At 35.3% G+C, this 17,234-nt stretch overlaps 1 protein-coding gene across 1 annotated transcript in view; it reads left to right on the top strand.

Annotated features, from left to right (window-relative positions):
- ASCC3 (activating signal cointegrator 1 complex subunit 3) overlaps nucleotides 1-17,234 on the top strand; it is a 287,285-nt gene that overhangs the window by 94,976 nt on the left and 175,075 nt on the right. The window contains exon 11 of the mRNA XM_074896093.1: nucleotides 16,900-17,064. Coding sequence (XP_074752194.1) covers nucleotides 16,900-17,064 — 165 coding nt within the window. The remainder of the gene's footprint in view (nucleotides 1-16,899; nucleotides 17,065-17,234) is intronic.

Raw genomic sequence — 17,234 nt, 5'->3', positions numbered from 1 at the left:
CATAGAAAGATTTGAATATCTGTGTAGACTATCGTGTGTTGGCTAGTCAGCTGTAGTATTTAGAGACTTCAGTGGTAAGTGGTTACCTTACATAAGATCCAATAGGTCTCCACAGACACGAGTTTTGGTTTGTGCTGTTTTAGAGTGATTTTACCTTTTAAGAGAATACTGTACACAGTGACATTGAAAACAAAATGTTACTTCTTCATGTCAAAGACAGTGCTAAGGACAACCCTTCTTTGCTGCTCCTTCCACTTATTTGATCTTGCTTTACTGTATTTCAGACAGACCATCTTATTTAGTTGTATACTTGCTGAGTTGTATTCACTGCTATATCTCTCAAAACAGATAAATGTGACATTGATTTGGTAACCTTGGTATTGGGGCAGGGACGAAAGAGGAGAGTGGCTAATGTAGTAGAAAGTTTCACAGATTTTTAATTCAGTTGTCTGCTAATATGCAAATATTGTAGATCCAGTATTATAGCTGTAATAAGTGCAGTTAGCTTAATGTGTTTTAATCTTTTATGCAGAAGTTAGTCTTCGCTTAATGTGCTTCAGAAAGTGCGTTGTGTGTAAGGGTTTTTATATGTGGGATTATTAAACAAAATGGTGTTGAAAACTGATCAAATAACATATTATTGCAATATTTTCCACACTCCTTTGTAAATCACTTAATGAGGATATGATACAAATGAGTTCAGTAAGCTACTCCAGTATTTTTTAATCTAGATGGGAAATTGAAAAATTTCCCATCTAGATTAAATGAAAAATTTTAGCAATCCTGTGAACTTGCTATTCCTAGTTGATGCTTCTAAGATCGAGTGGTTCATCCTGATGAGCAGGAAGTCAAACAAGTGGCAGGAGGCCTGCAAGATGAAAAGCAAACATAAAAAATAAGTATGCAAGAGGTGGGTGCAGGAACAGGTGACCTGGAAGACTGTGGTTGCTGTTTGAGCATGAAGGAACAGGGCTAGGTAAGCCAAAGCCCAGAAGTGTATGCTAAGGGCAACAAGAAAGGCTCTATGGGCGTACAGCAAAAGAAAGACTGGGGAAAACTGCTGCTAAATGAGGCAGGGGACCTGATCACAAAGGACATGTAAAAGGCTGAGGTACTTAATGCCTTCTTTGCTTCAGCTTTTATTGTGAGGACTGGCTTTCAGCAATCCCTTGCCCCTGAGAGAAATGGGAAAGTCCAGAGGGAGAAAACTTACCACTTGGTGGAAGAAAGTCAGGTTAGGGAACATGCAATCAAACTGAGCATAATACAACTCAATGCCATCTGATGAGATTCACTCACATATCCTGAGGGAGCTGGTCAAAGTCACCGTGAGGTCATTCTCAATTACCTTTGAAAGGTCGTGGTGACCCTCTGTCATGGGACAGAGTGCACCCTCAGCAATTTTGCAGATGGTACAAAACTGGGAGGACTGGTTGACGGATCAGATGGTTGTACAGTCATTCAGAGGGACCTTGACAGGCTGGACAACAGAGGTCAACAGAGATCTCGTGAAGTTCCAGGGTTAAATGCCATGTCCTGCATAGGAGTGGGGGAATAATCCTATGAACGAGTCCGGGCTGGTGGCCAGTCAGCTAAAAAGCAGCTTCCCAGAAAAGATACGGATGTTCTGGTGCACAACAAATTGAACATGAGCCAGCAATGTCCCCTTCAGTCTGGGCTGTATTCAGACAAGTGTTGCCAGCAGCTTGAAGGAGGTGATCCTTCCCTTCTACTCAGCCCTGGTGAGACACATCTGGAGTGCTGTGTCCAGTTCTAGGCTCCCTGTTATGAGAGGAGCAGGGACATACTAGAGCAAGCTGGCATCATTCAGCTCGGGTATGAGAAGGCTCAGATAGATGTGATCAATGTATATGAATACATTGTGTATTCATGTGTAAAGTAGACTGAACCAGACCTCAGCAGTGTCCAGTGAGAGGGCAAGAGACAATAAGTACAAACTGGAATATAGGAAATTGTAAATGTAAGATTATTTTTATTTCCTGTGAGAGTGGTCACACGCTAGAAGTTTCTTTAGAGAAGCCATGGAGTCTTCACCTTAGAGATACTCAAAACCTGACTGGACATGGTCTTGAGCAGTGGGTTAGACTGGAAGATCTCCAAAGGTGCCTTCCAACCTTATCCTTTCTGTGATTCTCTGAAAATCAACATTAGTCTATTTTGATGGAATTGCCTATGTGATATTTACTGCATGTATCAATAAAGATGGGCATTTTAGACACCATTTTGCCTTATACAATGTTCCTGTATAATGATTAAATATCACATTTTGTCAAACAAATTTCAGATTTTCTTTTCCAGTGATGGAATGCTAATAAGCAATATGCTTTTCGTATTTTTATATGTAAAATTAAGACTAAAAATCCTTAGAATACATTGTCTGAATGTTAAATTCTGAAGTACAATGAGAATGCCTCAATTGAAGTTGTTAAATTAATAGCAAATAATCTGAAATTGAAGTACTTCATGGTATGAACTAACTGCTCATCTGCATATGAATAATTAATGAATTTATTAAAAACACCAAATATTATTATGGGGTTTTGTCTCTGAGGCTTTTTTTGGTGCCAAGGATGTAATCTTCAGTAAAACTTGTAGGAATGTAATTTTCAAGAGTGTCTGTTATCATTAATATTTTATCTATGAAGAACTTGAAGAATTATTTACTTTTGTTGGTTTTAATGGCCTTTTATAGCTGAAAAGATTCTGTGCAAAAGGAATCCACGTGTCTAAAATTACTCAGTAACTGTTTGCACTTCCAGATACTTTTTTAAGCAGAGTAAATTTTACAGGATAAAAAGCAGTCTTTTATAGTTAATGCAAATGATGCATTAAGTTAGACCCTTCTCCTAGAGTACAATTTAAAGGTACTCAGAAGTCCAATTATCTTTGATTTAGATGTAAAAATTGCAGAATAACAGCTGTGCCTGCTGAGTGAATATTCCTCTGCAAAAAGATAGCTTATTTGAGTAGAATTGAGGACAGGTTGCTCAGGGAATGTTTGCCTCTTTTGGCTCATTTTCAAATTTAACTGCTTCTGGTCAGTTGAAAATGCAAGTAAATTACAAAATAGCATCAGAGCAATTGAGAATTTATACCCTCTAAATTGTTGGTTTTGCATTTTACAGAATATTTTAGGTTGTTTAGCATTTAATGTGACTATTTGTGGAACAAAACCCCACAGATTTGAAATTAATACTTAACAAATATTGCAGATAATCTTGCTAAATTTGATTGCATTTAAAAGTACAGCTTTTTCTACATTACATTACAATTTTTTTAAAGAATCTTTGATACTTAAGAACCTCTTTTCATGCAATAACTATATTGAAATATACTCTAATTTACAAAAGAATTATATATAATAGTATAAAGTATTATCACAATAATAAAAGTTTTTTATTAGCATAAAGTATAATAGTATATAGTATTAGCAGATTATATACTAGTAGCATATCAAATTATGAATATAGAATATAATAATATATTATTTAGTATGTATGTTATATGTATTTGTTTAGAATTGAAATTTGAAAGATGTTTATTAATTGAAGCTTTGAGGAGGTTTACTTTGGTGTGAGTGCAACGTTAAGTGCAGTTATGTACATTAAACTGATCTTAAAACTGTACAAAATCGTATGAGTATTAATCTGATTTGTCCTGCAAAAACAGATGTAATACATATGTTCCGCTACTGATAAATATTGGTCTAATTTGATCTTACAATACCCTGATCATTGAGCTTTCCTAAACTTCCTGGTGAATCTCCTTCAGGGGTTATCTGTCTTTGCTGTTAGAAGATTTTATTATTATTATTTTTAACAGAAATCTATTTTCAACATAAATCCTACTCAAATTTTATTACCACTTTCCTTATCTGAATGTCTTTCTTCCCCAGCCACTGCTGTTTGCTTTTTGAAGAGTCTTGTAGTTATCTCTGTTCAGTCACATTTATTTAGCCTAAGCATCAATTCATTTAAACTTTTTGTAAAGGTCATGCTTCATTTATGTTTAGTCATTCTCATTTTTCACTTCTGGACTCTCAGTTGATTTGCAGTTCTTGAATTAAGTTGCCCAAAACATAATGTATTGCCCCAAGGTCATTCTGCTGCTGAGCAGAGTGGAAGGTTTATTTAGCATGTCCAAATAACAGCATTTCTGTTCCAAGGTTTCAGTTTTTGCAACAGCATAGCACTTTTGGTTCATGTTCAGACTGATCTGCCTTTTCTCTTTTCCCTGTCCAACTACTGTCTTGCCAGTTGTTTTACATCCTGTATTTGTTGAGATAATTATTCCTAAGGGTCAGATTAGTCTGTTTTGGCTTTAGCCATGTAGAAGTTAGGCAACTAGTCTAAACTGGTTGAACTGACTTGTAAGGAAAACACTATAGAGAAAAGACTTCTAAGGCTGATTCATACTAAAATGGATTAAATGAACCAGCTAGGGGGAACCTAGACAGTGAGTTTAGGTGGTGAATTTCTAAATTAGTAGGTGAGACAGGCAAGATAAATCTCATCCTCAGTATAGAATCTTGAGATCATATCACTGACTTTCATCCATTAATGTATCTGTTCTTTAACTTATGAAGGCATTTTAAAATTCTTACTCCATCCTCCAATGCATTTACAGCTCTGTGCAGCATAATATCAATTGAATGTTTAGTGAGTATAATCTTTAGTCTATCATTAGCATTATTCATGAAAATACAAAATAGTATTAATGTGGACAGACTCCTTTGGAACTCTATTTGATTTGACCCTTTCATTAGAACAGCAGACTGTTGGTATTTCCTCTGAGTGTTTAAAGGATCCTGCTGAAATCCAAAGGGTGTGCTAGTTCTTAGTTAATATCAAGAGGGTGTAAATCTGGCATTCATACTGTAGGTCTGTTGCAGTTGCCTTCAACACTGGTTATCATTAATATTAGCATACGTAATTTTCTCTGGAGTGTAGACTTGAAAGGAAATTTCATTAAATCACATTTCCATGAAAGCAAATGGATTGGTGTTTGGGTTGTTGTTTTGTGAACAGGTGTCACAAAAGTGGCTTTTAATGCAGTATCTGTTTAACATCAGCATCTCAGCTGAACCAGGAAACCTTTCTTCATCTTACATTTAGTATGACTCTGAGTCACTGATTGGCATTGATTCTCAAAAAAAAAAATGGTTTGAGACAAAAAAACACTCAACTTGCTGCTTCTTGCATACAAATCTGTGAAAGAAAATAAAACTGTTGAGTAAAGGTGTGTTGAAAAGGATACTGGAACAAAATGTCACTGTTGCAATGTTTTTTTTCACATAATACTGGGTTAATCCATGTCCTGGAGTAATATTTTACAGGAGCAGAACAGAGGGAAAAAAAACAACGGATCAAGAACAACTGCCTCTTGAACAGGTCCTCACTTTTAGAGAAAAAGTTATGTTTGTGTTCTACAGAATAGGTATTTGATAACTAATTTTTTTCAAGTACTAGCAAGAGGAACACAGACTATCTCCCCCTACTCTGGCTAATCTTAAAATAAAAATAAATACATGGTTATAATTATGCCAACAAAAGTTATTCTGAACTTTTTATATTTACAGTTGAGATATGTAGAACCATTGTGATGAGCCTTAGAAGTGTGCCAGTATAAATAAATTGGAAAAACTAGTATCTGAGGTAGTATTTTATCTTTGTCTCCTGAAATTGTGCAACCCAAGCCTAAAGTTTCACTGTAGAACAGAGGAATGATTTTGAAACCCTTTTCCTTGCAGCTTTGCGACAAAAAAGAAAAAGGAAAAATAAACAAACCAACCACCAACCAAGCAACAATATTGCATTTCTCAGAAATGTCAATATGTTTCCAAAAAGTATTCTTGTACTTTTTCCTTGTAAATTCTTATCCAGTAAACAAACTATCAACTTTAGCCCAAATATTGTTATACTGATGTATAAAAACATACACAAACGTACGCTATACTCATATTTTGTTGTTATTTTACTGTATCTCTGTTCTGTGTAAAAAAGGGGCTGGGGAGAAGAAAATGAAAAATAACACTGGGAGGATTTGAAAACAAGCAGGCTGGATGCAGTGTCTCAAGAGACAGATGCTGAAAGTTGTCAGATCTGATTAAGGGAGCTATTGGCATCAATCAGACCTGACAGTAGTATATCAGAGGTTAGTGTAACTATAATTAGCAAACTGATTAACAGCAAAGAGGAAAAAAGGGTAATGTTTTGGATCAAATTCCTTTAAAAGATTTAGATCATTATTTAAACTTGAAGGCTGAGTGGCTAATTATATATTTTACAGTATAAGAACTAAATTTTCAAAGCATGCAAGCTGTTCTTCCTCACTGTGGTTGTTACAGTAAGGTTTGTACTGACTCTAAACTGTCTGTTTTTTCCAGAAAAAAAATACAGAGAACAGGTGCTCTTACATTACTTCTCAGTACAGCTGTTGTGATCCTAGTGTATATTGTTTTCCATAGTGTCTCTTCAGATTAATGTAACTACTTCACATGTAAAGCTTTATATTTTTTTAGTAAGAATATAAAAAGCTTCAGTGCTTTTACAGCAGCAACAGAAAAGAATTCCATCTGGTTCATCAGCCTGGCTGGTTGTACTGGGATTCCTGTTTATTTTGACTCTGTCAGAGTCCATTTTATTGAGGTTTAAAAGTGGTGTTGGAACTTATAAATTAATTTTATAATGACTGGGACATCTAGAATTGTGCTGAAAGCATAACATTTTAAATCTTAACATACTAAGTTAAATCTATTAATTGTAACTGTGAAACTGAGTATACAACAAATCAAACAATATTGAAAAAGAACAGTTCAACAGTACATGTCGTGTCGTGCCTTGCTCTGCTAAGGTGGTGTGCTGATACTTTATGATTCAGTTACCTTTTCGTTAGGTGGACTAGCTGGGTTCTGCAAAGGAACTAAAAACTAAATTGTCATGAGTTCCTAGAAATAAATTATGAAATAAAACATACTGAACAAAGTTACGTTTCTCCAGTTAAAAATTCATTTTCCATTTTAATGACTTCTGAGTGGCAGCTGTTACAATTTTTGTTGTTCCCTTGAGTTCTGGACCTATTGTTGGTTGATTATTGGTGTTAGCTTTGGTGGCTTACTAATTGCTGCTAATAGGCATCAATATAATGCACCTCTGTGAGTCTTTCTAACATGAAAAACTCAATCTTTTATGTAGATAGTTTTTGTAAGTATAGTCATTATTGAATGTTTCCAAGATGCTTTTATATATATATATATATATGTATGTGATTTTGTACTGACATTATTTTAGACCACAAATACATGTTAAGATTTGATATAAGATCATCTATTCACCCAAATGGGCATACTGCTTATCTGCATATCTTTGTATTATAAGGAATCTGCTTTACTGGAGACATAATTCTGTTTTAACTGTGTAAAACACAACATCAGATGGTTGTCTCTGATTTATGACAAACAAAATATTTGTATTCATTATTTATTACTTCCTACCTTCCTACCTCAAATTCTTGTTTTGAATTGCTGCCCTCTCTTTTACTTTCTATGTTTATTCCAGTCCCTGCCTGAGCTCCAGCTCACATGAGGTTTTGTGAAATGCTTGAATAAATCATACTGAATAAGAGTGCAATAAAAAGAGGAATAAAAACAGTATTATGAAAGTGACTTGCAGGCTGCTGCTCTTGTCACATGTTTTGATGAAGTTTTACCTCAGAGAGTGCCAAAGTGGTAAAGTGTCCCTCATGGGGTGTGATATCAGGTATCTAATATTAAAATTTGTGAGAAGCTCCAAAGCATCACTGATCATAGTTCAGCCTAGCAGCTCTCCCTATAGAACTGCAGAATATGCTGCATTCTAATGAGAGGCTGCTCTGGGTGGATGTGTGTAGTTGTATGCAGTTTTCTGTGTCTCCATTTCTGCACAAGTAAGGGTCTTGCAGTGAATTTGCTGCCAGAACAATAGTTATAGCATGAATAGAGTAAACTGTGTAGATTGCCCATTGCCCTTTGCCAAACAGCTGTCAGAAGATGAGGAGTGCTGGCTGTATGAGCAATGTTTCCTCTAGGATCAGCCACATATTCTTAAATGCTGTTTTTAAAGTGTGGTATGGGGAAATTATAGATGTGTGTAAAGGAGTGGGAGAAGAAGAGAGACCAGTAGCAAGGTGAAAACAGAAAAGACGAGGAAGTTATATTAATTGAAATCTACAGAAATAGATCTTTGAGAGAGTGTCTTTGAATGTTGCCAAGAAAGCAGCAGTGACTAGACCATTCTTTATTTCTGTCCATCTGTGATGAATCATTTTGGTGGAGACAAACTTACTACAGGCACTAACATAGAAAGAGGCTGGTTCCATGCTTTCCAAAGCTTTTAGATCCTTAGAGCTTGTGTTTTGTACACGAACTGTGTTTTTTCTTTAACTGTGTGTGCAAATGAAGTAAGCCTGAAAATTGTTTCTTCTCCAGCATCATCGAGGCACTTCAGAAAATACTACTTTTTCTAAGTTTACTAAATTCACATATTTGGAATGATGCTTTATTTCATCACATTTCAGTAAAAGAATTCTTTTTAATCTGCAAATGATGAAATAATTTCTAGTCATATCTAATCATTGTTTTATGTTGTTAAAAGGCAAATTTCTGAAATACCTAACATGCACTTTCCAGTGAAGAATATCTATTTCAGTTGTTTGCAAGCTGTATTTTAGCTGTTTCAGTCTCTTTACCTCTTCTTGGCTGTGGTATCTTCAATCAGACATTTTTATGCTATCAACAAAACTTTTCTACTTTTTATGTTCTAAAAAGCTATGTAACCACATATTAAAATACTGTGTGCTTATGCAGGGGGCATGGGGGTAAACAAATGCTAGAGAATATTAGTACAGTACTTTACTAGAAAGGACTTGCATGATGCATTTATCAGTGCAGTATAAGAATCTGTGGAGTAAGGTTCTTACAGAGTTTCAGGAGGATGATTTTATGGAATCTATGGTGAGCTTTAGGTGTGTTGTAGTAGAAAAATTCTGTGCACCATAGCAGAGTACATACCTGTTCCTGCCTAGATTAAAATGAAGTCTGTTGCTGTGGTTGGTTCTTTTAAGTAACGGTCATGACTAAATGTTAAAATTGACCACTGTTGGTAGCGGATATTATTCCTGATGACAGGTATTTGCTGCTTTTCTGAAAAATTCCCCAATAAGATGTTTTCACCACCTTCTATGAAAACTTCTACAGGTAGTTGTACACCAGCTTGCCATCTCTATCAGTTCTTGGCCTAATACTTGCATGAGCCTAATAAAAAATATTTTTAAAATCAAATATTTTAAATCACCATGATTCTGGGAAACATCCTACATGAAGAATTACTGCTCATAACTCACTTGTGAACACAGTAGCAGGAGAATTAAAACATGGAAGTGAATGCTAAGCTGAAGATGCGTGAAGTGTTTGGGAGGTACAGCAACAGGTTTATTTGTGCAGTTGTAAGAGATTTTCTTTAAAAATTTTGTTCCGCGCATCCTCTGTTTTGGTCCTTCAGAGTTTTGTACACCTTTTGGTATCTGTTACTTTTTTATTCAGAGCTTTTAATTGAACATCAGTTCAATTCAGGTTAGTCCTCTGCTGGCTAATTCTAGTGCCTGTAAGACTGGCAGTTCTTTATTTGGACTTAAAATCTAATGGTTGATACCAATTTTGTAGTTCTGCAAAAGCCTTTTCTCATATTCATTTTATAAAAATTACTTTATTGATATAATAATCAATCCAGCTCACTGGCAGCAAGATGTACTTTCTGAATGGGACTGATTACTGCAGACTAGTTTTCAATCTTCTGTTCCTGCTGTTTGTTGGGAATGTTTCAATTTTATTCTCAGGAATGTTCATAAAATCTCTGCTATAAGAAATTTAACATCTTTCCTTTGTAATCATTACATCAATTCATTCAAAAGTCTTGTATTTAAATACTAGTTGAATTCTGTTTATCATGTGCATCTGGAATAAAAACTTATAAAAATCTGCTTGAAGAGAAATTGCCAAAGGAATGATTTGGCTTGTTAGTTATTAACTCAGTCACAATACACAAACTTATATAAACCCATTGTCAGTCCCAAAATTTAGGCTGTTATCAGGTCTGATAAAGCAAAAACCTAAAGCGAGAACATGTTTAAAATTTGCCATGCGTGCCTACTTTACTAACGAAGCCTTACCTTCCAGAAAGGTTTGAACAGGTATAAGGTAGACTATTTTGAGAATCCACTTCTAAGATAACAGGGCAGGAAGAATTTAAAAAACGGAACACCAGTCCCTTTCTTCCATCGTCCCAGTTGATGTTTAACCTGAGATTCAAGTCGACCAGTTCTTTATACATTTTGGATTGACAATGTCTGGCATATAGGAAGAATGACCTGGGTCTTTTCTAATTGTGTTCTGGAATTTATAGTAATTAGGAAGTTATCTGTGGCATTTTTTTCCTGAGTTTTAGTTTATTGTAGTATGTATGAAAGGGACAAAAGATCAGGTAAGTGGCATACATACTTGAAGGCTGAAGTGGCTAGAGAGGATAACTGTTCTCGAAAGTGGTCTTGAAGAACTTAAAAGCAGTGAATTTTGTAGTACGGACATTACAACTAAATATTTTATATAACTGTTCTAAAATATTTTCATATGAGGATTGGACCTGTGGGAGTGTGAATTTCAGGAGATTATCATAAAGTTTTACTAGCCTCAGAGTGTGTGCACAAATTATTCAAGCAGAAATCGGATTCTAGTCTTGTGCAAGATGTGTTTGGGAGAACTTAAAGCAGCAAAATTTCAAAGGATTGCAAGTGAGCTATTGAAAAGGTAAACCAGCAGGCTGTGCCAACTGCTAGAAGTTAATGTTTGACTCTGAGAAATAATGGAAGATCATTTGATTTCAGTGAGACCATAAGCCTTTTCAGACTAAGAAAAACCCCGAACAACACAAAAAACCCCACCATTTTTCAATATGTTGATCTTCTGAAACTACGGTGAAAATATAACTTCCTCTTGTTGTGAAGTCTGGCTTCTAAAGAGACTGAAGAGAAACTACAAAAATAGTTAGCCAATCATGCAATTATAGAAAAAAGCATTTTCACCATTACTTGAAATGTTGTCAACTGATATTGAAATTATCAGCTAATGTTGCTTCTTTTGACTTAATTTCTCAGAGTGAACTAATTATACTATTTTGTTTGAGTTCTTACCTGAACATTATGTAAAGTAATGTAAGGATATATAAATAACCCTAAAACTAAATGAAATCATTCTGGGTTGAAAGATATTTTATTTTTTTTAAACTGTTATGTTTTCTGATATAAAAGTGAAATTGGCCAGCAGTTCTCACCTAAGACAGAAGACTTTGTCGTAAGCCCATGTTTTCCCTAGCAGAAAAAGTCAGTGTGGAATAGTTACTAATGATAATCCTAAAAGCATAGCGAAAGGAGAATTGTATGTACAGAGAGAAATTTAAGTTGACAGTAAAAATATTGACAGTTAACCCATTTCTATTCAGCCATACCCTAATACAAAAACCAGATTGAAATGTCTTGCATGAGTTGCAGCTCATTAAGCAAATGTGACACTTTATTTTCTAGCTATTTCAATACTGAAAGAGATGAAGTGGTGAGATAGCAATATAAATGAACATGCTTCTCAGTGTGCTGATAACTGAAGTCAAAATTTAAAAAAAAAAAAAAAAAAATTAAATAGGTCTTTCAAGACTTGGTTACTGTGTCCTTCCCTTGCCCCCAAACAGAAGGCAGAATCCTTCTGCTGAATCAGAGTTTTGAGTTTATAACTTTGTGGATAAAATACATTGTCACTGAAAATTAATTTTACAAAGAAATGCCACTACCACATTTAAAACTAATTATGAGATGGATCATAATGCTGCTTTTCTTATTATTATAATTGAAAAAATAATCTGTAGCTTTCTTAACATTTGCTGATAGTCAACATTTTCTTTTAGCTGCTATTTTTAATTAGTACTTTAGATATTTGAATTCAATTTATGGTTTGAGACATAAAACTGTTTCGTTTGGGGTTTTTTGGAGGAATTTTTTTCTCAACTGTAATTTCTATCTGAAAAATAAATGTAAGAACCAATATTTTCTGGCAAGACATTCTCTGGAGAACTCTGGTCTTACAAAGTGAGACAGTATATCAAGTATAGCTTTTTGAGTAACATTGCTGTTTTAAAATAAAATCAAAAACCATTATAATGAATATTTAGTCATCACTCAGAAACAGAAGAATTAATGATAACATCTTACATATATATCCTGATACATGACTGACATAAAAAAAAACCCTGCGATCTGAACATTGCCAATTTAGATTTAGCAAATTAGCAAAGTAGCTTGCATTTGTAGTATTTCACACCTTAAAGTCTTAATATGCATTGCTAAATATATTTCCTCACTGTTTGCTAATTAAAGTTCCGTGGAAGTACAGCTGCTAATTTTTTGTGGTTGACATGGCTCACTTTAAAGTGTTAACAGTTGCATCTGTAGTAGTGTTACAATTCAGTTCATAAATTATGGTCATACATTTTTACACCTACTATTTTGTAGGAGTGCAAGCATTTTAAAAATATGTATTTGCTACCAAAATGCACCCAGTAATATTTTCACAAAACGTAGAAACACCCCCACACAGCACCGCTCTCAGTGATATTAGTGACTCAGTGAGTCTTTTATGTGTTAAATTTTAAATATTGCAGGACAGGAACATCTTTTTCTGTAATATCAAAAAGTCTCTTCAGGACAAATTCTTGGTAATTAGTAAAGACTGGTATATTCTGATGGTAAAATAATTGGACTGGAACAATATTGTGAGGCAGTGCAGGGAAAAATATTTCTCTGAGGAGAATAAATAAATATTATAAGGATATATCTTGTGGAAATCAAGTGAAGAAAAAGTATTCATAAATGCATCTGTTTTGTAAGTTGCTTTTTTTTTTTCTAGTATTTTAAAAGAAAGATAGCAGGATGTAAAAAATCCAGGAGGTTCCTGGAGTACATTGATGAGAACTTCCTCTTCTGGTGATAAAGGAGCCAACGAGGAGAGGTGCACTGCTGTACCTCATACTCACCAACAAGGAGGGGCTCACTGGAGATGTGAAGGTCAATGGCAGACTTGACTGCAGTGGCCATGAGATGGTGGAGTTCAGGATCCTGGAGGGAAGGAACGGGGCAAAAAGCAAGCTCACAACCCTGGACTTCATGAGAACAGACTTTGACCTCCTCAGAGATCTATTTGGAAAAGTCCCATGGGATAAAGCCCTGGAGGGAAGAGAGGCCCAAGAAAGCTGGTTAATATTCAAGGATCACCTCTTCCAAGCTCAAGAGTGGTCCATCCCAACAAATAGGAAGTCAGGCAAAAATGCCAGAAGGCCTGCATGGATGAACAAGTTGCTCCTGGTCAATCTCAAACACAAAAAAGAGGCATACAGAGGGTGGAAGCAAAGATAGGAGAAAAAAGATAACCTAGGAGGAATGCAGAGACATTGTCTGAGTATCTTGGGATGAAGTTAGGAAAGCTGAAATCCAGGTGGAACTGAATCTGGTGATGCTTCCCCTCTACTCAGCACTGCCAAAGCCACACCTGAAGTAGTGTGTCCAGTTCTAGGCTCCCCAGTAGAAGAGAAACATGGACACACTGGAGAGAGTCCAGTGAAGGGCCACGAAGATGTTGAAGGGACTGGATCATCTCTCACATGGGGAAAGGCTAAGAAAGCTGGGACTGTTCAGCCTGGAGAAGAGAAGGCTTGGGGGGGGATCTTCCCAATGTGTATAAATACCTGATGGGAGGGTGCAAAGAAGATAGAGCCAGGCTGTTTTCAGTGGTGCCTAGTGACAGAACCAGAGGCAAATGGGCACAAAATAAAACACAGGACGTCATGTTTGAACATCTGGAGACACTTTTTTGCTGTGAGGATGACTGAGCACTGGCACAGGTAGCCCACTGAGGTTGCAGAGTCCTCATCCATGGAGATACTCAAAGCTGTCTTGATACGTCCCTGGACAACTAGCTCTAGGTGGCCCTGCTTGAACAGGGAGCTTGGGCAAGATGACCTCCAGAGGCCCCTTCCAACCTCAGCCATTCTTTGATTCTGTAACTATGAAGTCTGTCAAACTGGGTTTCCAAAACATTGAAGCAGCAAATCAATGACTTTCTAAAAGCTGTTAATATTATACTGGTGGTAGTTGAGGTGGTTGAATGTTCTGCTGGGAAAAAATGCTTTTGCTCAAATTTGGACTGTTTTCCTAAAGGTTTTATAAGTCTGTGTCTTTAAGTCTAACTTTCTGTGTCTGCTTTTCTTAGCCAGGGCCTTGAAGCATTATTCATAATTACTCCGTTCTCTTACCCATTCCATTTATAATTTCTGTGATGAGAAACTGGGTTTGGTACTAACATTAATATATACCATTCATGTACCTAACAGCACTACATTTGAAGGCCACCTACCCTGTCTTGTTTTCTTTTTTGGTCAGTCTGGAATCTAGGGCAGCAATCTTCATTTTTCTTATTTGTACATTGTGTTGTCACGGACAATAAGATTTTGTCTGAGAAAAAAATGTCATGAATCACATATTCTGTTGGTTTTACATTATCTGGTCAAATTTGAGATCGGTTACTGATAGTATCTGATCAACTCCTTTAAATTAGGGAATTTTTTAGTATTCTACCATGGCAGCTTAGAATATAGCAAATGCTGACTAGATGAAAACAGTTTTGTGTACAGAAGTCTGTAAGCTTTTGTAGGGATTTACTAGTATTATAATTGCTGCAGAAGCATTATAAGGCTGAACTGTGCGTCATCTTAGTGTTTTATTTCTGAACATCTAAAGTTAAGAGAAAACCCAATCATAAAACACGTTTGTTATGAAATAACTGCTAGGGATCAGATGCATGTTTTCCTGTCTGATTGTAGACTTAATTCTTAATTTGTGATGTGGGGCATGGGTTCATCAAATACTAAATGTTAAAATTTATTTTTTACTCTTTGTTCTTTTCTTCTTTATGTAGAGTTGCAGAAAAATATTATTGAGAGGAAAAATATGGATGTAGTATTGCTTTAAACATCAAAGGACTTGTTACTATAATTTGTATTAAAATAACCTTGGAATCAAAATCTGTCAGAATAAACTAATTCACATTTTGGGGGAAAAAGATGGCAATTTAGTTAAAAATACTGTGTCAAAATTATACTGATAAGAGTAGGAAGTTCTTGCAGTTAAGAATTCCTATTTTAAACGCTCTATCATAAACCTAGTTTGATCATCTTTTTAACATTTGTTATATCTATTCTCTTATAGAATAAGGTAATTCGAGATTATTCACTGGCATTTGGTAAATGTCAGTAGAATTTTAGAAAACAAGTGTCCTATTCTCTACATCCTGTCACAAGTTGATAAACTGATTTATAAACATGAACCACTTACAGGTTCATGATCCCTGGACTGTGCTTTTTTTTAGTATCATACCTATTTATTAGAGCTATTAGAAGTTTCCCCATTTTGTCAATTCTTAATATCTTTCAATGATTGGTAAACATTAATCACCTCAAGATAGCACCTGAACAAGATTTTCCCAATTTCTAAATTTATCTTGGAGCCTACGAAACAACAGAATCTGAATCTTCCTTTTTATTTTCTGACTGATTTTCAACTGCAAAGTTACAAAGTAACCTTTAATAGAGCTAAGTTGGGGGTTTTTTGAAATAAGTGAGACTGTAAGGTAAGCTTTGTGCCTGTCCCAGAAACATCAAGCTTTGATAGACAGTGATTCATTAGATTTGTTATGAATAGGCAATAAATAATTGCCCTTAAATCATAGTCATAACTTGCAGGCAAGTTATTACTGAATTTCAGTAGATGAGATTCAGTTCTGTGGGGGTTTTATACATAGTGTTTGGCACTTAAATAGAAATTATTTTTGTTGTATAGTAGATGAGAAATCTGCATTTCTATTTCTATTCAGAACAGCTGCTGAGAACTTTTTGGGGAGAGGAGTGACATGCTTTCTTTAGAGTGACCACTTTGTGTCTGATTTTAAATTTTAAAATGCTACTTTCAAGAATTCTTGTGTTAAGACTACATAAAATGACTAGTGAGTGTATTGTCATTATGGGAAATGGAGGGTACTACAGTTCTTCAACAACTGGAGATTGAATCTACCTTGGTTTTATCTATTGGACAGTCTATTACTTAGGGATTTATGCAGAAAGAGAAGCCATTGCAAGAGCATGCAAGAAATGGCACCATAACAGAGAATTACCACAGACGTATCTACATGAAACAATAAAGTTTGGAAGTTACTTTGTCTGGGACTGGTGGAAGTTGATTGATCTCTTTTGCCAGTGCAAAGATCAAGATATCAAAATGTACAACTTGAAAGTATGCCTTAGGGAGAAAGCATTTCATAGGGAACTTGGAACTATCAGCTCAAGCTTAGGTATGAGGTGGGTCTTAGGTGTTTATGTGCTGAAGGTTAGAAATATTTTATCACAGATAATTTTTAGTGATACACTACATACACTAAATGACCCATGTTTATATAAGGAGTTCATTCTGGATATCTGTGGAAAATGTATGCAAATGGTGCACAGTACCTTGAAGGTATTAGTTGGTATTTCTGTATGGTTTTCCATACTAAATCCTACTAATGGCCATCCAACATGTGTAGATGCAGCAAACTGTGTCTGCCTCATATGTAAGTAGGTAAAACTTAAGATAGCTTTGCTAAGTTCTACATTGCATTTACTCTGCTATATATTAAAATACTGGGGTTTTATAAATTTGAATCTGGATTTTTCTTTAATAATTTTCTTTAATATTTCTTTTTTTCTGGTGTTCTAGATGCTTGTGACTACGCCAGAGAAATGGGATGTAGTGACAAGAAAAAGTGTTGGTGATGTAGCCCTCTCTCAACTAGTAAAACTCTTGATTCTTGATGAAGTTCATCTGTTGCATGAAGACAGAGGGCCAGTACTTGAAAGTATAGTGGCACGTACTTTACGTCAGGTAAGAGCTAAAAAATTTTCGAAATAATTTTATTTTGGTCAAGAACAGATAGATTTCAGTGTAAAAGGATAAATGCTTAGACAATGAAATCAAACTGCTTAGGTAGCTTACAATTTATTTTATAGCTGTTCTGTACTAAGAACGAAGAAAAATTTTTGTCATCTACCTCT

This window comes from Athene noctua, chromosome 1 (genome assembly GCF_965140245.1).
Source record: "Athene noctua chromosome 1, bAthNoc1.hap1.1, whole genome shotgun sequence".
NCBI classification, from domain to species: Eukaryota; Metazoa; Chordata; class Aves; order Strigiformes; family Strigidae; genus Athene; species Athene noctua.
The sequence above is the reverse complement of the archived record's forward strand: the minus strand, read 5'-3'. Positions and strand labels throughout refer to the sequence as shown.